The sequence below is a fragment of the Martes martes genome, assembly GCF_963455335.1.
Source record: "Martes martes genome assembly, chromosome: 7".
Taxonomy (NCBI): domain Eukaryota; kingdom Metazoa; phylum Chordata; class Mammalia; order Carnivora; family Mustelidae; genus Martes; species Martes martes.
Window position 1 is genome coordinate 85,738,205 of NC_137894.1, and position 24,886 is coordinate 85,763,090.

Below are 24,886 nucleotides of genomic sequence, written 5' to 3' on the forward strand. Positions count from 1 at the left end.
TCAGCTTCTTTATTCTCTGTCATTTGGTCTTCTATGTCACTAATTCTTTCTTCTGCCTCATTTATCCTGGCAGTGAGAGCTTCCATTTTTGATTGCACCTCATGAATAGCTTTTTTGATTTCAACTTGGTTAGATTTTAGTTCTTTTATTTCTCCAGAAAGGGCTTTTATCTCTCCGGAGAGGGTTTCTCTAATATCTTCTATGCCTTTTTCGAGCCCGGCTAGAACCTTGAGAATTGTCATTCTGAACTCTAGATCTGTCATGCTACCTATGTCTGTATTGATTAGGTCTCCAGCCTTCGGTACGGCCTCTTGTTCTTTTTTTTGAGGTGAGTTTTTCCGCCTTGTCATTTTGTCCAGGTAGGATTTGCTTTCTCCTGCTGTGGAATTCCGCTGTTCTTGGTGACTGAAGTTGGTTTTGGATGGTTTCTTGTTGATCTTCTGGGGGAGGGGCCTGTTGTAGTGATTCTCAAGTGTCTTTGCCGCAGGCGGAATTGCACCGCCCTTGCCAGGGGCCGGGCTAAGTAATCCGCTCGGGTTCGCTTTCGGGAGCTTTTGTTCCCTGAGCGCTTTCCGTAGAGTTCCGGAGGACGGGAATGAAGATGGCGGCCTCCCAATCTCTCGGCCCGGAGGAGCCGAGAGCTTGGGGTTCCGCTCCTCAGTGCGCTCTCAGAGCAAAGCGCCCAATAGCCCCGCCTCCCTGGCTTGCGGTCGCGCCTCGAGGAAAGCAGTCAATTGTTGGAGCTGGAGAAAAGCGCCGGGTCGCTTTTGTCTCCGCGGCCTGCGGCCGCGCTCCGAGCCCACCCAGCCTGCGACCGGCACAAGGTAACCCCGGGCTTAGAGCTCACTCCTCGGCTTTGTCGCTATAGCCGGCTTCCCCGCTCTAATACCTGCGAGCTCTGCGGCACTCAGACACCCCCAGTCCTTCTGTGACCCCGCGGGTCCTGGGGTTATGCTGACACCGCCTGGGTTTCCCCCCAGTTTAGCCTCTGGAGCGATGTCTCCCAGTGGAGCCGACTTTTAAATGTCCCGGTTTTTTGCTCCGTCGCTCCGCCGCTTGCCGGGTGCCGGCCCCTCCCCCCGGGGTCTATCTTCCCGTCGCTTTGGATTCACTTCTCCGCAGGTCCTACCTTTCAGAAAGTGATCGATTTTCTGTTTCTGGGATTGTTGCTCTTCTTCTCTTCGATTTCCCGTTGGATTTATAGGTGTTCACAATGGTTAGATAAGCTATCTAGCTGATCTCCTGCTACCCGATGTCGTCTCAGCCTGCTACTTCTCCGCCATCTTGACTCCTCCACTCAAAACATATTTTCAAGAAAATTTTGCATTTAGAAAACGTAGTCTTAAATCTAAAACTAATTACAGCAATACCAGTAAATATCCACAAAATATAAGAAAATCTACAAAAAACTTATTACTTAAAACATTATTACCTGTTTCTGGGGTTATTATAAAAATTAGTAATGGGGCACCTGGGTGGCTCAGTCAGTTAAGCATCCTGACTCTTGATCTCAGCTTAGGTCTTGATCTCAGGTTTATGAGTTTGAGCCCTGTGTTGGGGGCTGTATTGGGGGCTACTTAAAAAAAAAAAAGTAAGTTATAGAAGGGGAGAAAAGAATAGGCTCAAATATAGATGACAATCAGCTTAAAAGTTACTCAGATAATATTAGAGTAGGTAGATTTTGTTAACAGTAGTGTTTATGTTTCTACATATACATTTGGCATCTAAAACTTAGTTTCTGGTCATTTTGCTTTAAAAAGCATAGAGATTTAGCACATGAAGATTTTTTGGTAGGATGAGATATATTTGATTAAGTAGTAGTTTACAGTACTATTTTTCATGAGACAACAGCAATTAATTGGAGGAGAAATTTGGATGTTCATAAATTATGTAAGCTATGCTGTGTAAATATCCAGTTTAGAGAATAGAACATAGTTTGAATTATTTAGGAAATCAGCATTCTTTTTTTTTTTCCCTTTTAGGACATAGATAGTACAGCTACATTTTTCTTTGAGAGTCAGACTTTTAATTTTATGAACATAGTAATGTAATAATTGGTACTTGTAAAAGGTGTCATTGAGGTAAAAAGACTAAACGGGGTCTCAGACATTTAATTTTATATAGAAAGCAAAACATAGTCACACCATTGTCTATGTTAATCCAGGAACCTTTGTACAATTCATCTGTTTAGGTAATTGTCATTCTTAAAAAGAGATGGAATAATGATGACTGACGTGTTTGTTTTGGTGGGTGAGTGCAGACCAAAAATGTCTGAGGTCATTATATTCTCTTAAAATTAAAAAAAAAAAGAAAAGACTCCAAAATTTCTCTCAGCCTCATTCCTATGTTTAGCAACTATTAGAGACAGTAAAGTTCTCTCTGTGTCAGTTCCTGAGCTCTTTTATGAAATGTAATCACTGGGTCTATATGGCAGAGCCTCCTTAAGCTGATACTGCTTTGCAATTCCAAATAACCCAACTTTCATCAGCCGACTGGAATCTCTATTGTCCTTTAATAAAAGTAGAATTTAAATCAACAGTAAAGCCCTGATAACTCACAGTCCCAATTCCATGTGTTTTAAGTTTTACTGAATTTAGCAATAAGGAATGTTTAGTGATTGGTTATATTTATTCCAGGAAAAGTATTTTTGCTTTTCAAGGTAAGCTATAATATGCTTATACCACAGCAGGTTGGTTTCTAAGTACTGAGATTCATTATTGATGTCTTATAGTGGGGAAGTAAAAGTTTTCCCATTTGGAAAATTAAAAAAAAGGAATAAATCTTTAAATTTTAGGACTTTGATCTTTGAACTCATGGGGTTGCAGACTTTTGAAGTATGCCTTTGTATATATCTGGCTCTCACTCTTGTGGTTGCTAGGAGACAACATTCCTTAGGCTGAATATCCTACTTGTTGTCCAATTTGGTCACTAAGAGTGTTATGGTAGAGTTAATTTTTAGATCTCTTTGAGAAAGCCACTTTCAGATTTAAAAAATAAAAAAATGCCACAGAGGGAGAGCCTGATTTACTCAGTTACATGTCCTAGCCACTTTTTATCCCAGAATGTCTATTTAACGTCTATTTTACTCTTTTTATATTTGCATAAAGTATTTTTGAATCTTTGACTCTGCAAGCCACATTCTTTAGTATTGGGAGGTATTTATGATTTATTTGTACAACTCAGTAGGGCACATCTGGTCACGTATGTGATTAATTTGGAAAATGCAGTGGGCCTTTGTGTCTGTGGCCTTGCCTGCACACTCAGCACATGGTCCATAGTTATGGACACTCTAATGATAATCATGCACCTTCCTCAGTGATAATCTTATTTTATATTTATAAAAACACATTTTATTAAAAAAACTAATTTTAGATATTTTTTTTTTATTTTTTATTTTTTTTAAAGATTTTATTTATTTATTTGACAGACAGAGATCACAAGTAGGCAGAGAGGCAGGCAGAGAGAGGAAGGGAAGCAGGTTCCCTGCCGAGCAGAGAGCCCGATGCGGGACTCGATCCCAGGACCCCGGGATCATGACCTGAGCTGAAGGCAGAGGCTTTAACCCACTGAGCCACCCAGGCGCCCCTAATTTTAGATATTTTTATATTTGTAATTGACACTTGATAATTTATGTCTTGGCTGAATATGTATCCTGTTATAGATACTTGACCACATCCTCTGTTGTTTAACTGTCATGTGATTATTTAACAAATAATCTAGGATTTTGTGTGATATCTACATATTCAAAAAAATGAGACTGCTATTTCTAAGTTGCCTTTCTGTTTGTCTTTCTTTCTTTCTACTTGTACAGGGGGCTGGGAAGTCTCTAGTTTTGGCAATGTCACCTCCTCTGGACTTATTTTTGTCATTGTCATCTTTGAAGAGGTTGCTATGTGTCTTTCAAGGTCTCTTTCTAACTTTAGGGTTTAATAATTATTTACTTAGGCTAAATAGATTAGGTGCTCATTAAACTTTAGTGCTTATAGAGGAGTTAAGATAGCAGAGTAGTAGAGTGACCCTAAGCTTCTCTCATCCCTTGAACACAGCTAGATAGTTATCAAGTCATTCTGAACACCCAACAAATCAATCAGAGGTCTGTGAAAACAAAAACTGCAAGTCTATAAGTAGCAAAGTGACCACCTTTGGAAAGTAAGAGATGTGGAGTTGACTTAGGGGAGATATAGCTATGGATATATTTGTGGGGATGGAGACTACTTAGAGAGGCTACCACAAAGTATTAGAAGCCATGGAGTGCAAAATCTGGATGTTTAGTAGTCTGCTGTCATGGAGGACATGCCTAGCTTAAAGGTGTTCAGGTGGCAAAGTGGGGCAGAATCTCAGGACTGAAAGCATGGTCTGAAGATTCCCTGGGTTGAAAGAATGGGTGGCTCCAACATGCTGCACTGCTTGCAGGCAAAGAAATGGGGAAGTTTGGACACAGGCAGAATGAATGCAGGGTTCTGAGAGAAACTGGGGACACAAGAGGGGTGATTGATTGCTCTTCCATGAGGGTGCACTGAAGAGTAGGGGCACAGACTTTCAGCTTGGAGGCTAAAGATCAGGGCACCGCCATACTCATCTTGCCCAACAGCACCATTAGCCTTCAGGGAGCAAACCAATGCCACCCAGAGGAGGCTGGAGCTCCTTACACCAAGGCCCCACCTCCTCCCTGCCCCACCCCCATGCCCTGGAGGCACGTTTTCACTGAAACAATTCAGCCAGAGAATCAGCGCAACAGACCTCTCTTCTAGAGGACCAGCACAAACAACTAGCTGACACCATGTCTATTGATCATGACCAACACCAAGGAAATACAATTTTAAGGACATATTATGAACAACTATATGCCAATAAGTTAGTCAATCTGGAAGAAATGGATGCATTCTTGGAAACTTATGAACTACCAAAAGTGAAACAGGAAGAAATAGAAACTCTGAACAAACCCATAACCAGCAAAGGAATTGTAGCAGTAATCAAAAACTCCCAAAAAACAAGAGTCCAGGGAGAGATGGCTTCCCTGGGGAATTCTACCAAATATTTAAAGAAGAGTTAATAGGATTCTTCTGAAGCTGTTTCAAAAATAGAAATGGAAGGAAAACTGCCAGATTCATTCTATGAGGTCAGCATTACCTTGATCCCAAAACCAGACAAAGACCCCAGCAAAAAGGAGAATTACAGACCAATATCCCTGATGAACATGGATACCAAAATTTACTCGCCAGGATACTAGCCAATAGGATCCAGTAGGACATGAAAAGGATTATTCACTATGACCAAGTGGGATTTATCCCTGGGCAGCAAGGGTGGTTCAACATTTGCAAATCAATCAACGTGGTATATCACATGAATAAAATAAAGGAAAAGAGCCGTATGATCTTCTCAATTGATGCAGAAAAAGCATTTAACAAAATACAGCATCCTCTCAATTAAAACTCTCTCCACAGTGTAGGGATAGAGGGAACATACCTCAGTATCATAAGAGCCACCTACAAAAAACCTGCAGTGAATATCATTCTCAATAGGGAAAAACTGAAAACTTTCCCCCTAAGATCAGGAACATGACAGGGATGCCCACTCTTACCATTATTGTTCAATATAGACTAGAAGTACTAGCCTCAGCAATCAGACAACAAAAGGAAATACAAAGCATTTAAATTGGCAAAGAAGAAGTCAAACTCTCACTCTTCAGTGATGGCATGATACTTTGTGTGGAAAACCCAAATGAATCCACCCCAAAATTGCTAGAACTCAAACATGAATTCAGCAAAGTTACAGGATATAAAATCGATGCACAGAAATCAGTTGCATTTCTATACATCAATAATAAAGCAGCAGAAAAAGGAATCAAGGAATCAGTCCCATTTGTGATTGCACCAAAAACAATAAGATACCTAGGAATAAACCTAACTAAAGAGGTAAAAAACCTGTACTCTGAAAACTACAAAGCACATATGAAGGAAATTGAAGAGGACAAAAAGGAATGAAAAAGCATTCCATGTTAATGGATCGGAAGAACAAATATTGTCAAAATGCCTATACTACCCAAAACAATCTACACATTCAATGTAATCTCTATCAAAATGCCACTAGCATTTTTCACAGAGCTGGAACAAAACTGGAATCATCACAATTCTTGATTTCAAGTTATATTACAAAACTGTAATCATCAAGACAGTATGGTACTGGCACAAAAACAGACACATAGATCAATAGAACAGAATAGATAACCCAGAAATTGTCCCACAACTGTATGGTCAACTAATCTTAGACAAAACAGGTAAGACCATCCAATGGAAAAAGGACAGTCTCTTCAACAAATGGTATTGGGAAAACTGGACAGTAACATGCAGAAGAATGAAACTAGACCAGTTTGTTACACCATACACAAAAATTAATTCAAAATGGAGGAAAGACCAAAATGTGAGACAAGAATCCACCAAAATCCTAGAGAAGAACACAGGCAGAAATCTTTCTGACCTTGGCTGTGGCAACTTCTTACTAGACATGTTGCTAGAAGCAAGGGAAACAAAAAAGCAAAAATGAACTACTGGGACTTCATCAAGATTAAAATCTAATGCACAGCAAAGGAAACAATCAACAGAACTAAAAGTCAGCCTATGGAATGGGAGAAGATGTTTTCAAATAACATATCTGATAAAGGATTAGTATCCAAAATCTGTAAAGAACTCACTGAACTCAACATCCAGAAAACAAATAATCCAGTTAAGAAATGGGTGGAAGACATGAATAGACACTTTTCAAAGCAGACATCCAGATAGTTAACAGACACGTGAGAAGATACTCAACATTAGTCATCATCAGGGAAATACAAATCAAAACCATGATAAGATACCACCTCACACCAGCCAGGCTAAAATTAATGACACAAGAAACAACAGATTTTTGCAAGAATGTGGAGAAAGGGGGACACTCTTGAACTGTTGGTGGGAATGCAAACTGGTGCAGCCACTCTGGAGAACAGTATGGAGGTTCCTCAAAAAGTTAAAATAGAACTACCCTATGATCCAATAATTGCACTAATAGATATTTACCCAAAGGATACAAAAATACAGATTCAAAGGGGTACATGCATCCCTATTTTTATAGCAGCATTATCAACAGTAGCTAAACTATGGAGAGTCCATTTGTCCATCGACTGATGAATGGATAAAGAAGGGGTGGTGTACACACACACACACATACACACACAGGAATATTACTCAGCCATAAAAAAGACGAAATCTTGCCATTTGCACAACATGTATGGTGCTAGATTGTATTAAGCTAAGCAAAATAAGTCAGAGAAAGACAAATACCATATGCTTTCATTCATATGTGGAATTTAAGAAACAAAACAGATACAACAGATGAGCATATGGAAAAAAGGTGAGAGGGAAACAAACCATAAGAGACTCTTAATGATAGAGAACAAATTGAGGCTTGATGGAAGGGTGTGGGTGGAGGATGGTCTAGATGGGTGATGGGTATTAAAGAGGGCACTCATTATGATGAGCCCTGGGTTTTGAATGTAAGTGAGGAAGTACTGAACTGTACTCCAGAAAACAATATTGCACTGTAGGTTAACTAAAATTAAAAAAAAAACAAAAACAAAAAACTATAGGGGTGATAACTAGATAGGTATAGAAAAATAACTTCAATTATTGCCTCATTTTTTCTTTTAAAATTGATTAGTTTATACAAAAAATGATGCTGTATTTTATAAACCATATATTGGTATATATACTCACAAAGGATTTTTAATTTCCTTCTGGGTATGAGCGGGGCAGTGCATTTGATGCAGTTGGATGTCAATATACTAGAAGCATTTCAGTGATATATAAGAAAACTATGAGAGAACTGAGATTGCTGTGGAAATTTCAGTTTACTTAATCACCATAGGTATGCATGATAAGTAAATAATTTGCTGCTACCCATAGAAATTCTAAGCACAACAACCTATCAGCTAAATGCATTTTATACAGCATCACTGCTGTCTAATTATTCTTGATAAAGAATTTGTTATCCAAAGTAATCTTGAGAAAGAGGAACAAAGCTGGAGGTATCACCATCCCAGATTTCAAACTATACTACAAAACTGTAGTAATAAAAATAGTATGGTACTAGCACAGAAGTAGACACATAGATGAATGGAACAGGATAGAGAACCCAGAAAGAAATTCATGTTTGTATGATCAAGTTATCTACACAAAAGAGGCAAGAATATACAATGGGGGAAAAGATAGTCTGTTTTTGAGACAGATTCTCATAAATGCTGTTGGAAAAACTAGACAGCTACATGCAGAAGAATGAAACTGGACTACTTTATTATGCATACACAAAAAGGAACTCAAAATAGATTAAAACCTAAATGTGAGACCTGAAACCATGAGAAAAGAAAACCACTTTCTTTTCCCAAAAGAAAACATAGGCCATAATAATCTGCACACCAGCCTTGTGACTTTTTTATTTTTTATTTTTTATTTTTTGGGAAATGTCTCCTCAGGCAGGGGAAACAAACTATGGGGAATACACCAAAATAAAAAGTTTTGCACAACAAAAGAAACTATGAACAAAAAGAAAAGGCAACCTATTGAATAGGAGAAGATATTTGCAAATTATATATCTGACAGGAGGTCACTATCTAAAATATGTAAAGAATTTATACAACTCAACACCAACCCCCCAATAACTGGATTAAAATGGGCAGAGAACTGGTATAGATATTTTTCCAAAGAAAACATACAGATGGCAACAGGTACATGAAAAGATGCTCAACATCACTGATCATCAAGGAAATGTAAATTAAAACCACAAGGAGAAATGACCTCATACCAGTCATCTTAGTTGGTACCCAAAAAACAAGAAATAACAAGTGTTGGTGAAGATGTGGAAAAAAGGGAACCTTCTGGTGCACTGTTGGGAATGTAAACTGGTGCAACCAGTGTGGAAAACATTAAGGAGTTTCCTTAAAAAAAGAAATACTGTACGATCCAGTAATTTCATTATTTTACCCAAGGAAAATGAAAGCACTAATTTGAAAAGATCTATGCAACCATGTGTTTAGTGTGGCATTATTTATAGTAGTCAAGATATGGAAGTAACACAAGTGCTCTTGGGTAGATGAATGGGTAAAGATACAATACACAAACACACAGACACACACACAAGCATGCACACCATGGAATTACTCAGCTGTAAAAAAAAAAAAAATAAGATCTTGCCATTTGCAACAACATAAATGGACCTAGAGGATATTATGGTAAGTCCAATAGATCAGACAGATCAGGCAGACAGATCAGAGACAGAGAAAGGCAAATACGGTATGATTTCACTTAAATGTGGAAATTGAAAAAGCAAGACAATGAGCAAACAAAAACAGAAACATCCTCATAAATACAGAGAACAGATTGGTGGCTGCCAGTGAGGACAGGGGTGGGTAATGAGAGAAATAGGTGAAGGGGATTGAGAGGTACAGAGGAAAAGATCTCTGTAAACAGAGCACAACCTCAGGCATTGTTACCTGTGTTTAGTGAACTTTCACCTCTCCAGTAGTGCCAGTTATCAGGAGAGAAGCACAATTTCACTCTAAGCTACTGAGGGAAATAAACCTGTGTTTTCTTAGTAACAATCCACAGAGAACTTAACAGGTACAATTGACTCATATACGTGAATGTTCACTTTCTGCCTGTCTGAATTATCAGAGGCCAAGTTTTCCTGGTATTTCTCTGCTGTTTCTTGTACAGTTTTCTGGCAGAACACTTGATGCCCCACTTTTGGATAGTGTTTGCCAAAACATGGAGTAAATATCGTAAGTACCTCAATTATTCTTCATGGCTTAGACAGGCATTAAAAATATTCAATCACATTGTGAGAAATTGGAGTGCTTTTCAATTTCAAAATGAGTTCTTTCTCAAACCTTCTGAATTTGTCAAGGAGAAAGTCTCAGCTGAAAGCTAGTCTTTCTGTCTTTCCAACATTTTTTAAGAGATGGTCCAGCCCTCAGGTTCAGTTTTCTGCAGACTACTGTGGTAAACAACACCAATACTTGTTTATTTTTATGGTTGCTTTCTGTTTATGGTACGAAATAAATAATTTTATATTTATGGGATTGAAATTGTTTTTTGTTGTTTTTTGAAATAAACTGAGTTAAGTAAAATGGTGATTTGACGTAAAGAAAAATATTCAGTAAATGATAGTATAGGTAGAACATAGGGCAACTGTCACCAAGGAGGGGCTGAAGTTTGGGAAACACTACTTTAAAGAATATTCCTGAAAATTATCTAGGCGATGACAGTCTCTAGAACAGTTTCCCTTGGTTCTATGTATTTTATAAAGGAAAAATTAGTAAAGTAGTGATGCATCTTGTTAAATTTTGAAGCCTTTTTGAGAAGTAATGAAGGGGGTAGGAGAAAGATGATAATCTTTATTGAGCATTTCTTTACTAAATGGTTTTCACACATGCACATTTGTTTCTCATAACAACTTTGAACAATTAGGATTAATTTGCACATTCAGGTTTAGGTCTGAGCGTCACGCCTTCCTTCTGACTACACTGTTGAGATATAAAATCTTGCGTGCCAACTGCAGGCATGGCAAAGGTGAAGAATGTGAGGTAGAGATGACTGTGTGGAAAAACGTGAAGTTTGGAGTTATCGTTGACCCGAGTCTGAATCTTAGATATGTACACTGCTGAGCCTCACTACGCCATTTACCGTGTTATTTTCTATGTGCAAACTTTTCTGAGCCACTGCCTTTTAATATATAAAATGTAGAAAACTATGACTAGCTTAGGAATCGGGGGAGGGATTGAGTGAAATAGCATAGTTACCGTAAAGCATTTAGCACAGTACCTGGTAAGTCAACAGTTACTCAATGTTAGCTCCCTCGTTCTAGTTTTTAAAAAAGATCCTAGATGTTCTCCGTGTCAGTTGAGACTGAATGTAATTATTAGATACACATACAAGATGGAAAAGTGACTCTCTCTGGCCATGAGCAAATGACTGGTTTGTTCTCTAGCCCTCATCTCCCAAGAGAATATTAAGGATGAGAGATAGAATTATCATTTAGTCACATCTATTCGTAACTTAATAAATCAAATGCATTTTCCTTTTTTTCTTTTCTCCTTTCCTGGTGTCCACAAAAAGTGTTTGCCTTTATAAAAGATCTGAAGTAAGGCTTCCTATGTGATAAAAATTTGGTTCCTTTCATTGTATAAGGAAATATTAAATACATAAATGCATTTATTTTATTCTGATTCAAATAATATATTTCATCAATCAAATAAGTTCATGAATGCTATTCAGACATTTATAGTTCTGGAAAAAGAACTCTAAAATATCATCGCAACACATTCTGTTGTAAAAATGGCTCTTACCTCCCTCTTTCCTGTCACCAAACTCTTCAAAGACCCTGTCAGACTTTCTTAGGTTATATGAACTTACTTCCTATGATGGATAATAAAAAAAATGAAAGTTTTTTTTATAAGGGTCAAAGCAAATCTTCATGAATAAATTATGTATAGAAAAGTACTTAGAAAATTCACTAGAAAGGATCAATATTTTCATTTATTTTCAGAAATAAAGAGTTTGAAGAAGCTGTTGATTTCTTCACTTGGGCTCTTAAAATTAATCCATGTTTTCTGGATGCTTATGTTGGACGGGGAAATTCTTACATGGAATATGACCATGAGAAAGCCACCAAACAAGCACAGAAGGACTTTCTGAAAGCATTGCACATTAATCCAACATATATAAAAGCCAGAATTAGCCTGGGTTATAATTTGCAGGTAATGTTATATAACAATATATTAGCCCATAAAAGCACCTTTTGGACAAGAGAAAGACTATATTTAGCCCTTTAGTGGTGATAGGGATATATATTCTTTCTTTGGTTGTGTACATTTTACCTTTCCCTTACTATCAGTATCCAGATCAGAGCTTCCAAAAGGGTTTATTAGTTATAGGGAGCCTGCCTGGAGACCACATCCAGGGACCTGAACTACTAGTGAAGTGTGGACCCTTTGAACCTGAGTTTTCTTAATGCTTTACCTGACCCCCACACTTACAGACAACTTTTGAAATTTGCCTGATGAGTTTCACATATGAGAATGTGGCTAACATTTGTTTCACTAACTTATACTTGGGCCCCATAGGTATTGTCCTGTTGAATTAATGACAAGCTAGAGAGAATAAACACTGTACAAAAATTCTGAAGTGGATTTTAGCCATGCACTGGGTCAGACAACCACTGTACAGGGAATTAGGTCATCTTCTAAATGGCAGGGAGCCTATCCTGGGAAGGCAAGAGACCAGGGGTTTGTCCTTTCAGCAAGACCGGAGAGCATTACTCTGTTACCAAGTAGGTCTCTGAATGATTTCTGGAACACTCTGACCTGGCACATGCACTCACCAACCTATTTGCATTAATAAAATTTGTAGTGACATTCTTGGAATAAAGTGCTAAGTGTGTTATATTTTCCATGAAGAGGAACTGAGCAATTTTAAATCTTCTCCTTTTTTTAATATTTAAAATTTTAGACAATGGGCAAAAAATGTGCTCAAATTATTATAATCTGCAGAAATTTTTGTTAATAATCTGCAATTAAAGTTGATTTTTTTTAAAATTTGAAAATGAGTTTGGCTGATCCAATAATACTGGAGGTGATTTTTAGAATTGGTGGTTATAGTGAGGTATGCCCGAGAACTCATTAATAAGGGAAGCAATTTGATAACCCTCTGAGACTTAAGCATAAAATTAGCCATTATTGGATCACATTAGAAATTTATAAAGTCAATTGGAAGAGACAGGATGACTCCCAAAGCTGAAAGAGCTAACTGCAATCCAATGAAATGTGTTAACATCATCATTCATTGCATTCAGTAGGCATTTTACTGAGCTCCTAAGATAGGGGCCTAGGGATACAGCAGTGAACCAAATATACTTGGTTCTTAAAGGGTTTACTACTTAGTAGAGAGATGAGTATTAAGCAATCATATGAAGTTAATTATGCTCATGATACAAAGGAAAAGGATGGGTTTTAGAACAACTTATAACAAGGAAACTTAGATTTGTTTAAGGGGAAGAGAGAACTTTTTGAGAAATTAACACTTAAATTGAGTGTGAAAGACTGGTAATCAGTCAGACTTAACAGTTGAGGCTAGGACACAGTGAACAACCCATTCGAAAGTCTTATGAAAGAGACAGAGGACCCAAATGTTGGAGTGTTATGGACAAGAAGAGAGTGCTGTAGGACAGGCTAGAAAGTGGAAAATGAGTGGAGGTGAAGGCTTTGCAGGCCAGTTAGAAATGTCAGTATAATTAACCAAAGCAATAACATCAGATTTTTGTCTTATGAAGATGTCACTTGGTATGTATCAACCTGAAAAAAGACTGAGAAACACTCAGTAGGAAGTAGGATTGAATCAGGAAAGAAAGGACTGAGAAAAGAGAGTTAGAGAGGTTCATCCAAGTTCTGCCCAAGGGAAAGAAAAACCATTTGTTCAACAAATTCTTACAGGTTTCCCTACTATGTGCCTCCCACTAGCGATATTGAGGTTAGCCAAAAAGGATTTCAGGAACAGATGACAGATATCCCATTGTGAGGCTGTTTGCAGCTTAATATTCTTATATTCCTTGTTTCTCCACTGAATTTCTTATGGCAGTGTTGATTTTCACATAATTCGCCCGGAGGGAGAAAATATGCCAGTTAAAGAACAGTGTGTAGTTATCTTACTAGTTTTATGCAAGAGTCACTGGGCTCAGTTTGGTTAATGTGAGTCAGCCTCTCAGCTTCTGAGATTCTGGTAAGTTGGATTTTTAGCCTATACATATAAAGGACAGACTCTGGACTCAGTGCATTTATCAACTCACTACCTTACACTGATGAGGTATTTAGTTGCTAGCTGGTCTTCTCTAGGAAATACTCAGATACCTTTCAATTAACAGTGCCCCTCTCCTAACTTTTTTCTTGTTTTCCAGTTGGTGCTAAGGTTTGTATAAACAGAAACTTGGCAGATTTAAATGCATTTTCCATGGACTATGTATAGGTATCCTAAAATTCCAGATGCTGGTACAGTTTATCAAAATAGGTTTCACACCATTATTTTTTTCTCTTATTTATTAAACACATTTATTTTATTATATTCAATATATATATAAACATTATATATGTATATAAAATGTTTAACTGAAGATTCAATGCCAGGCAATAAATACAGTCTCTACCTATGTGCATGGAGTTCAGTGTAAACTTTGTGGTGATGATTGTCAGAAGCATCGGTGTTTCATATAGTGGCCATGACTTTATGGCTGCCATGATTTTACGCTGTCCAAGACTGGCATAAGAGATGACTCTGACAATTAGATTTATTTTAATTAATTAAAATGTTAGCATAAAAACTCAGAGGTAATTTAGTCAATTGAATGCACTCAGAGTACAGTCTACTTCCTTGTTGAAAATAGGTTAGATTTAGCACAATATAAATTTACCCTTACTAAAGGCTTTATTTGATTAGGTTAGAACCATAAACATTTGTCATGTTATGGACAATTTCCTACTTCATGTAAATGAAAAATTTTTCTAGGCCCAAGGAAAATTCCAGAAAGCTTGGAATCACTTTACCATTGCCATAGAAGTTGATCCAAAATGCTATTTAGCCTATGAAGGAAGAGCCGTGGTCTGTCTTCAGATGGGTGATAATTTTGCTGCAATTCAAGACATTAATGCTGCCATAAAGGTAAAAATCCCTTTAGATGATATTATCATTAGCATCAATTAACATCATTAATGAATAGCATCATGTAAGTTCTCTGTAACTTTTTAAAGTAACTTGTAGGGAAAATAATATTTGTATTTTTTCCAAGTGATTCCCAGAATAAATAATTTTTATGGCTTGCCAATTTTATAACCTAAGTACATTTAAAATCCAAAATATAAACTCATGATAAATGTTGATTCCTCTCAGTAAATGTAATTTATAGTTTCATGGGACATCAATATTATTTTGTCATAAAAATGAATGCAAAACACAAAAACCTCAGGTTTTGTATACAGTGACAGAAAACCTTTTCTTCTAGATTTTGGATTCTGTTTCTGTACAAATAGGCAGATTTTGTAATTTTTATTTGCCAAAAAAAGAAAAGAATGGAAAGATAATTGCTACTACCTAGGACAAATAAACACCTTAACTATTTAATTTATTCTCTAGTATAACGGAGTCAAACAGATAAGCTTCCTGCCGACCGCGTCTATCCTTTGGAAAGGAACTGAGTATAGCAGTAAGATTATTTGTTTTATTGCAACCAAATCAACAAAGGGTTGACACTGAATCAATTTCACACCAAGCCCTTTCTCAAAATATTTGCTCTAATGGGGTTTCACCAGCACTATAAAATTACTTGTTTCCTACAAGTAGATTTTATGAGATTCATCTTTACAGAATGAAATTGGAGATAAATACTGTTCCTAGATGCTAAATACTCATACTATTATATTGCAGATCAATACTACAGCAGAATTCTTAACAAATCGTGGTGTGATTCACGAGTTTATGGGTCAAAAACAGAATGCAATGAGAGACTATCAAGCAGCAATTTCTCTAAACCCCACGTATTCACTGGCTTACTTTAATGCAGGAAATATCTATTTTCACCACAGGCAGTTTTCCCAGGTAATGTGTTTTCCTTAACATTTTCTTTTTGACACTAAATGCTTTCTATGTTACATATAATTTCCAAAAAGCAATCCTTACATCACAGGCTAATCATTTATTAGCTCTTTTTAACAAAGTTCTCTTTCCTAAGAATGTAAATATTTATTACATGTTCACATTTCTATGGATTTATTTTCCTCATTATCATCAACCATTCAACACTTGTCCAGTAAACATTGTTCTGGACTTTCCCCAAGTGTGGGCCATTGCCTTGCTGTCCATTATTGTCAGCTTCTGGCCTAGAATTCTTTCTCTCTGTGCCCCCACTTAGACAAATCTCAGACTTCCTTCAAGACTCTTTTTCATTGATGTGATTATCAAACTCATCTTAATTGCTAACATTCCTAAATTTCAGTCACATGAGCATTTGACTGGGAGTGAGGAGGTAAGGATATCAATTCTGATTATATAACATCTTAATCTTTTCAGAATGTCTGAAATGAAAGTATTGGGTTATGAGGTGATATTTTTTATATTTTGAATTTATTTTATTTGAGCTGTAATGCACTTATATAATTCAAACTCAACTTCAGTTTTTTATTTATATTCACTCTTTTGTTATCTTCAACTTATCTTGCTCTTTGTCTATCCTTGAGTCAGAAGTTTAAATCTTTTTTATTTTTTTAAAGATTTATTTATTTATTTATTTGACCAACAGAGAGAGATCACAAGTAGGCAGAGAGGCAGGCAGAGCGTGGGGGGGGGGGGGGAAGGAGGCTTGCCGCGGAGTGGAGAGCCCGATGTGGGGCTCGATCCCAGGACCCTGCGATCATGACCTGAGCTGAAGGTAGAGGCTTTAACCCGCTGAGCCACCCAGACGCCCGAGTCAGAAGTTTAATTCATTTATTGTCACCCTTTAATTTGTACTGTGATGAGTATTAAGTTTAGGCCATTTCCCTAACTACTGCTTCTAGCAGTATCCTATGTATTTCGGTCTGCAATTTTTTTATTTTTGTTTTCTAAAACGTTACACATGAAATGTTATTTCCCCTTTGACTGAAGAATAAATTAATAGGATATTTAAAATGTCCAGGTAGAAAGGCTTTACATTTTCTAATTTTGGAGTTTATTGAGTTTTAATGTGTTCTTGTACATGCCAACTTAAAAAAAAATAGTCCAGGGGACTTTTCAAAAAAAGAATTTCTACTATAAGAATATAGAGTTAAAAATATCCATATAAGATCTACCTTATAATTATGTTTTTAATGTAGCCTATATGCACGCTTGTTTTCCATTTGGTTTATTTTGGAGTGGGAAAGGTTTAAATTAGTGTGCCGTCTGTAATTTTCTTTACATCTCTTGTAATTTCTGCTTTATGAAAATTGCTGCCACATTATTATTTTATGTACAGATATTCAAACACATTACATATGCATTGTGAATGCATTTCAAATGCCCTCTGTTTCTTTAAAATGCTCTTAGGTATAAATTCACTTTCATCTGATACAAATCATAACCTCTGATTTCAAATGGTTTGCTTTTGCCTGGTATTCCTTTGCCCTTCCCTTTATTTTTAATGTTCAGAATACTTTATTTCCAGCTTGTGTCTCTTTTATACAGCATACAGTTACATTTTGCTTTAGATGGCAATTTGAAAATACTTAGCTTTTAATAATAATAAAATTTTGGCACGGTTGATCTTAGTTCTGTTATTTAATGTCACACTTCCTGTGTACTTATATTTGATGTATTATTCTGTGGTTTACTTTATTTAATGATTTTTAAAGGATTTCTGATATTTAGGAAGGTTTATACCTTTGTTTTAATGATTACCTTTATAAAAATACCTTTATACTCTTAGTTCCTTATTTCTTTAGTTTTTCTATTACGAACAACAATAAAATCATCATTTAATCTTTTCTTCCCTTATTCCTCCCTTTCATCTGTTTGTTGATTTTAGTTAATAGTATTCTCTTTTCTAAAAAATACTTATCTTTTTTTAGGGGCTCCTGGGTGGCTCAGTTGTTAAGCATCTGCCTTTGGCCAGGTCATGGTCCCAGGGGGAACACCGTGTCAGGCTCCCTGCTCAGTGGGAAGCCTGCTTCTCCCTCTCCCACTCCCCTTGCTTGTGTTCCCTCTCTTGCTGTCTCTCTCTGTCAAATAAATATATAAAATCTTAAAAAAATAGTATTTATATTTTTATTCTTAAATGTGTGTAAGCTTTCAGTGTCAGTTGGTGCCAGCCTTCTACTCTGTCTCTACTCTCCCATTTTGTTGTAAGTTTCCTTATTCCTCTACCACCAAAGGACTTAATATTTGCATACCATTTTGTTACCCTTATTTCACATGTTAGTCTTAGTTCTCCAGTTAAGTATATTCAGTTCTCATCACCAGGCTTTTTGCCAAAGTTTCCCTCCTGACCACTCATTTCTCAGTTGCCTGAAATTGGTCTTCTAGCAGAGTCCTGAGAAAGGGCTCATGAGAACAATATTCCTTGAGTTTTTTTTTTATGTTCATAGCTGTTTGCCTGCAGTGTATACAACTTAAGGCAGCTTGTCTGGGTTTAAAATTCTGACTCACTTTTTCTTTCCTTGAGTGTCTTAAGTATTGTTTCACTATATTCTGGTGTATGTTGGTGTCAAAATATGATCTTTTTGTTGCAAACCTGACTTTCATTCTTTTATCCATGACTTCTTTTTGTCAAGATCATCAAAGTTTTTTTTTAAGTAAAAAGTTTTGCCAAAGTACGTCATAGTACACAGTGTGCATTTTCAATATGTAGATTTCAGAAAAGTTTTGTTGAATTCAGTATAAAATTATTTTTTTGTTTCATTTTTCTCTTCATTGGGAGTGAATGCCAATTACTATATCTATGATGTCCTTTGACTTCTATATACCAATTATTTTTTCTCATGTTCGCTCTTAGTTTTTGTTTCATTTTCTTTGCCTTTTTCACATCTCCCTTCTAAATCTCTCCTGTGTTCTCTGAAATCTCTATTGTCCCTTGTGGACTTTATAGATCAGGTTTCTTTAAAAAAATTTTTTTTTCTAGTTTCATCTCATTCCCATGTCAAACCTTCCTGGCCGCCTCATTTCTGATGAGATCCTTCATTTCTGATTTATTTTTTCTTAAATGCAATCGTTCCTTTAACAATTTTTTTCTAGTTCATTTTAAAATGTTATGTTATAATTTTTATCTATGTCGTAGTAATACTTTTTTTATCTGGTGAGTTTTTATTTTCTTTCCAAAAATTAAGCTATTATTTTTCATCCTCGTTTTTGCAATGAAGGCAGGCAAATTACTTTTCTGTTACATTTGGATGAGATAAATTTGGTTCCTTGACAAATAGCAGAGATTCTTATGAGAAGCAGGGGGATGAGCCATGGTAACTCCAACTTGTGCTCCCTTTGATGCTATGGCAAAGGACTTTACAGAATGTCCTCTCTAGCCTAGCTAGTGTGGAAAGGCTTCTACCACAAGCTCTGTGTTTTTCAGAACTTTCCACAATCCTTGCCTTCAAAGATAATGTACTCATTTTATTTTATTTTTATTTTTTAAGGATTTTATTTATTTATTTGACAGAGAAGGAGTGAGAGAGCACAAAGGTGGTGGGAGCAGCAGAGGGAGAGGGAGAAGCACGCTCCCTGCCGAGCAGAGAGCCCAATGCAGGGCTTGATCTCAGGACCCTGGGTTCTGACCTGAGCTGAAGGAAGATGCTTAACTGACTGAGCCACCCAAGCACCACCCCTGATGTACGCATTTTAAAAAGGCTTGTTTTTTTTTTTTTTTTTTTTGCTTGCATTTTCTGAGACCTGTAACCTCTGTGTTCTCTTGTGCCACCAATACTGCCACTGGATCCCTTAATAAAATGATCCATTGTGTCATCTTTATGTACCAAGAGACTATGGTTCTTGCCTTTATTTTGCTGGAAAAGTTCAGCAAATACTTCCTTATACCACTTAGCTCTTCATTCCTTCAATCTCCATATATATATGACGTACCTGCCATGTATGAGGCATTAATAATACCACGAGGGTGCAGAGTTAAACAAGATAAGAAAGGCTTTTTTTTCTGATGGAACTTCTTATTGGAGGAAAAAATAGAAAATAAACAAGAAAATATTAGTAGTGATGAAGATAGAAGGCAGTCTCACAGAAGCATTATTCTATCAGTGTGAGCATATGTGCGGGACTGAGACTGAGATTGCCTGGATAGGTAAGTATAGGTGGAGAGAAGTGGTTTAAGGAGCAAACTCTGGGGGTAACACCAATGTTTAAGAGCGAAACAGAGAGGAGATGCCAGAGAGCAGACTGAGAAGAGAGCATTCAGCCAGGCTGATGGGAAGAAAAGCAGGAGAGTATGATAATACCTTGAGAATAATGTGCTTTAAGAAGGGAAAAGTGTCCTGTGTCAAGTGCTGCTGGGAGAAGTCAAGGAAGAGGATGTTGGAGGAAGTCACTGATAACTTTGGCAAGAACATTGTTGCGGCTGCAGTGAAACAGAACCTTAAATAGGTAAAGGTTGTGGAGGAAATATGAGGTGAAGAATTAAGCAGTTCAACTGGTCAGGAGGTCCTATGAAGTGAAGTTATGAAATGAGAAATAGTGAAATGAGGTAGAGTGTGGTAAGAAGTTCTCTTAATTTTGTAAATATGAAGGATAGTGATTCATGCTCCTATGTTAATCAAAAATGTAGTAGAAAAGAACAAATTTTGGGGGCAGAAGAAAGTGGCAGGGATGATTAGGATCAAAATCTTTGAGAACTGAGGTTAAAGTTTGGAAGTTTCTGGGGTGGCCTTTGAAGGGAGCAGGACACGTTACCGATTACGCCATGAGGGAAGGCAGAGACTTGGAGCACAGTTGAATACAGAAAGACCTCTTTTTGGAGGAAATGGCTTCCTTTCCCTGCTCCCCACCTCCTCAACCTTTGTTTCTAACTGTTCTGGAAGGAACATTTAGGGGCAGGAAGAAGGGTCCTTCAATACATAAAATAATCTCTAGAGGGTGCAAACCTAGATATGTTCTGGCTTCTTTCAGCATTAGTTAGTGACTTAATAATTTTTAATCACTTTTGGATAAGCCACGTGCATGGATCATGAACTATGGGTGACTTTAAAAAGATAACTGAATCTGCTTTTTAATTAATTACAAATATTAAGGCATTAGACCAATTGTTAAAAAATCAAGACCATCATTGTGGTAGGTGTCGTTGGACTTTAACTGCTTCACAGCCATTACTCCTATACTTCAAGGTACTTCATGAAATGGATAGGCTTCTGTTTTCTCAGCAATGTATTTTGGAAGCTCTAAGAGAAACTTACATTGTTCACAGGCACACTATTGTGTGTTACTGAATTCTTTTTATCTTAGCTGAGGTAGGCGTTTACTCCTACCTGATTGAAGTCCTGGTTTTGTGATGTAGATGGCCTTTATTGATCATTTACTGGTTAATTAAAATGAAGCCTAAATTACTTTTTTACAAAAGTCTTGGCCCTGCTTGGAGTCATTTCCTTGCCTCATTTCTGATGATTCTGAGTCCAGTCTTCTGTCTGCGAGTGAATTCTCTTTAAGCCCTTCACAGAAGGATGTCAATTCTGCCATCCTCTTAACAGATCCTTCTACTGCACTTCGCTGGTGCATAGAATAGTTCCATCCAAAAATGAGATGGGTTACACAATCTTGAACGAATTGCCTCTTGAAAGTCAGAGGCAGCAAAATTCATGGAGAATTGCCTTAGGATAGATGGATATTTTGTATATACTTCATGTATTAACCTCACTTAATCCTAAAAGCAAAACTGGAAGTAGAGTTCTAGTTGTTACTTCCATTTTACAGACAGGAAAACTGGGGACAAAAAGAGTTTTATCTACTCACCCAAGACATAGAGATGACAAGTGGTAGAGCCAGGATTTGAACCTAGAAATCTAGCTCCGGGGTTTGAGCTCTTGGCCACCATGCTACCAGTGTTCCATTTCATCATGTTGGAAGTGAATTGAAGTCAGATCCCTGGGAAACATAGAGAAAAATAGTTCAGTGATGGAGGCAGAGAAAATGTTAGATAGGTAAGAGAAAACCAGAGAGATGCTCTATCCCAAGGACAGAGAATTTTACAAAGGAAGGAGAGATCAAGAGTGTCCATGCCACAGAAATGTCCTGAAAGTAAAGAACTAGAAAATGTCCATTGGGCTTGAGGACATCTGCAGCCTTAGCAAGAGTGGAACTCACAAAATAGAGGAAGATAGATAGAAGCAAGACTGTGGTGTGTTGGGAAAAACTGAATGGTAAAAAATTAGAGAGCAACCTGTATTGTTAAAAATGACTTTTTCTTTAAGTGAAGTAAATTTTATTTTATTTTATTTTATTTTTTTAAGATTTTATTTATTTATTTGACAGACAGAGATCACAAGTAGGCAGAGAGGCAGGCAGAGAGAGAAGTGGGCTCCCCACGGAGCAGAGAGCCCAATGCGGGACTCGATCCCAGGACCCCGGGATCACGACCTGAGCTGAATGCAGAGGCCTTAACCCACTGAGCCACCCAGGTGCCCCAAGTGAAGTAAATTTTAAAGTAGGAACCAAATTTTTACCCTCATGGAATTAGAGAAGAGATGTCTAAGCAGCATCTGAAGCTACTTGTGGTGAAAGACCATTTAAAAATTTCTAACTTATTATTCATCAATATTTTGCTAAAACACAACATAAACAAGTTATTAGAAATATGTTCATGTCCTGGAATGTCATAACTATGTCAAAGTGCTATAAAAGTTACTAATGGTTTACTCATAGTTTCTGTACTTAATCTCTTTACAGAGCTGTAGGAAATGATTTCTCAGACTACGACCCCAAAACCAATCTACAGACCACACTTGAAAGGGTTCTTTTTAGCTTGATGATGAGTAGAGAATAATCTAGAGTCTTCGATCTTCTTGACAAGTTGATTTTTCCCTCACTCTTCCTTCTTCATAACTTTCATAGTATCACTAAGTTTTTATCCCTTTTTGGTATGGTTTAGAATCTTTTTAAAAAATTTTTATTGTGTTATATTAGTCACCATAAAATACATCATTAGTTTTTGATGTGGTGTTCCAAGGTTCATTGTTTATGTACAACACCATTTACCTTTTTAGCTCTTGGATACTCTGCTTGTATATGAAAAATGTTAATATTCTAACATATTTTGTCATGTTGTGACCTTCTTTTCCAATTTATATTTTACCTTTTTCTGGTACTGTGTAAAGGTGTGGGACTTGAGGGGTAAGAAAAGGAGCACTTCACCTCAGCAAGGAGTAGTATTTTATCACTAACATTATTGAGATTTGCCAATACATGGTGATAACAAAAACCAAACTGACTTTTGGCTGGACACATTTTAGATGAAATATTTGCCCAGCTAATGTGTCCCCAGTTCCAGGGAAATAGAACCACAGACACACAAAGAAAAAGAAAGAAAGAAAAAAGGAAAGAAAGAAAGAAATCAAACAGACTTTAAATCTAACCAGTTTTATACATGAAGCAAAAGTGCTTCAGGTTGCTATATAGCTGCCAATTAAAATATATTCAACTTATCATCATCTTCACATTTTATAGGCCAGTGACTACTTCTCAAAAGCTTTAAGGTTTGATCCAGAAAATGAATATGCTACCATGAATCGAGCTATTGCAAATACAATATTAGAGAGATACAAAGAAGCCAAAGAAGATTTTGCATATGTGGTTGAAAGCTGTCCCTTCTGGGCCGCAGTATATTTTAACAGAGCGCACTTCTACTGTTGTTTAAAGCAATATGAACTAGCTGAGGAAGACCTAAGTCAAGGTATTTTTGTTTTATAATTTTGGGGGGAAATCACAGTGGTTGATATGTTTGTTTTTAGATAATAAAAGAAGAAAATCACCAGGTCTGTCTGTCTAGGTAAGCTTACATAAGAATTAATGCTTTTATATATCTTATCTTCAATGCCATCAGTATAGATTCCTTTATGGAATAACTGAAAGCGTGGATAAGCTGAGATACAGAAAATCATCAGGGAAACCGGACATAAACAATGCCAGCCGTCCAAGGAAAGACACTGTACTGTGTTCCTCAAGTTAGTTTTCTTAGAAAGGTTTAATATTTAATTTTACTAAGTAATCACTTACATTTGAAGAAAAATGCTTTCAAATAAACAGTGCTAAAGTTCTTAGAAAATTTTTATTTTTAAAATAGGGGGCTGTTTTCCAGTGTCAACATAAAACATATCTTGAAATGTTTTCCTTTTACAGCCCTGTCTTTGACGCCTGACGATGCTCTAGTGTATAAACTCAGAGCTGAGGTTCGTGGTAAAATAGGTCTGACTGAGGAAGCTGTGGCTGATTATACTCAAGCACTCAATCTTCAAGAATATGCCTCAGGGATGTGATTACAGGGACCATGGTTTCTGTAGCAATCTATACAGCTCTTCTTCCTGAAATTGAATCTTATTTGTTGTTTCATAGGTTGCACTATTTCCATTATTGCATTCATTATGTTTTATTATCTATATAACCCTTTAATTCATTTTAACAATATATTTACATATTAATTCTAAGACTTCTAGATCATTTTCTGCACATTTGAAAAAACTATTAATAACTGAATTTCTTCATAAAGTGCAGAATTCAAATGGGAATGTTTCTTTGGGAATATTAACATTTCAAATGTTTTCTTTAAAGTAAAATAATTCCTTTTGAAACACTATAATCTTCATGATTATAGAAAAAGTGTCATTGAGCTTTTCATCAATACCTACTCATGATGTAGTCGACAGTATCCAGGTTTAAAAAAAATAAATGCAGAGCTTATGGCTATAAAGAAATTAAGTACATTTCTTCTTTCTTCCTGTAAACAATGTCTACACAGGCCCCTATTTTTCCTGGTACTTGTGTTATTCCACTGGATAAACACGTTTCTCTTTTACATGTTTCCTCCCTTCCAACACAGCACCTATAAAAATTTTGACCTTTCCGTTTCCTCGATATAGTTCTTTTTGCCCCTTTGATGAAAGTTTCATAAACATATATAAAAACTTTGTATACATTTATAATTAGTGTTTCAAAGAAGTTAATGAGTAAAAATTAAAGACAGCTAAAAATTTTGTATAGAATGTCTATAAAGGATCCTTGGGTGAACCAGAGAACCCCTATTCTTTATCTTACTGATAAAAACAAGATTTCATCCACATTTGCTTCACTCATTTATGTTCCTTCTTCGTTTCATTCTTCTA

General features: G+C 36.6%; 1 protein-coding gene across 1 annotated transcript in view; it reads left to right on the forward strand.

The window, feature by feature from the left end:
• The window catches only part of TTC6 (tetratricopeptide repeat domain 6), a gene marked incomplete at its 3' end in the record, with an annotated part of 209,867 nt that extends 185,824 nt beyond the window's left edge, over window positions 1–24,043 (forward strand). The window contains exons 25-29 of the mRNA XM_080809740.1: window positions 11,575–11,785; window positions 14,583–14,735; window positions 15,498–15,668; window positions 23,235–23,460; window positions 23,907–24,043. Of these exons, the coding sequence (XP_080665866.1) occupies window positions 11,575–11,785; window positions 14,583–14,735; window positions 15,498–15,668; window positions 23,235–23,460; window positions 23,907–24,043 (898 nt within the window). The remainder of the gene's footprint in view (window positions 1–11,574; window positions 11,786–14,582; window positions 14,736–15,497; window positions 15,669–23,234; window positions 23,461–23,906) is intronic.
• Between the last annotated feature and the right edge of the window lie 843 nt (window positions 24,044–24,886).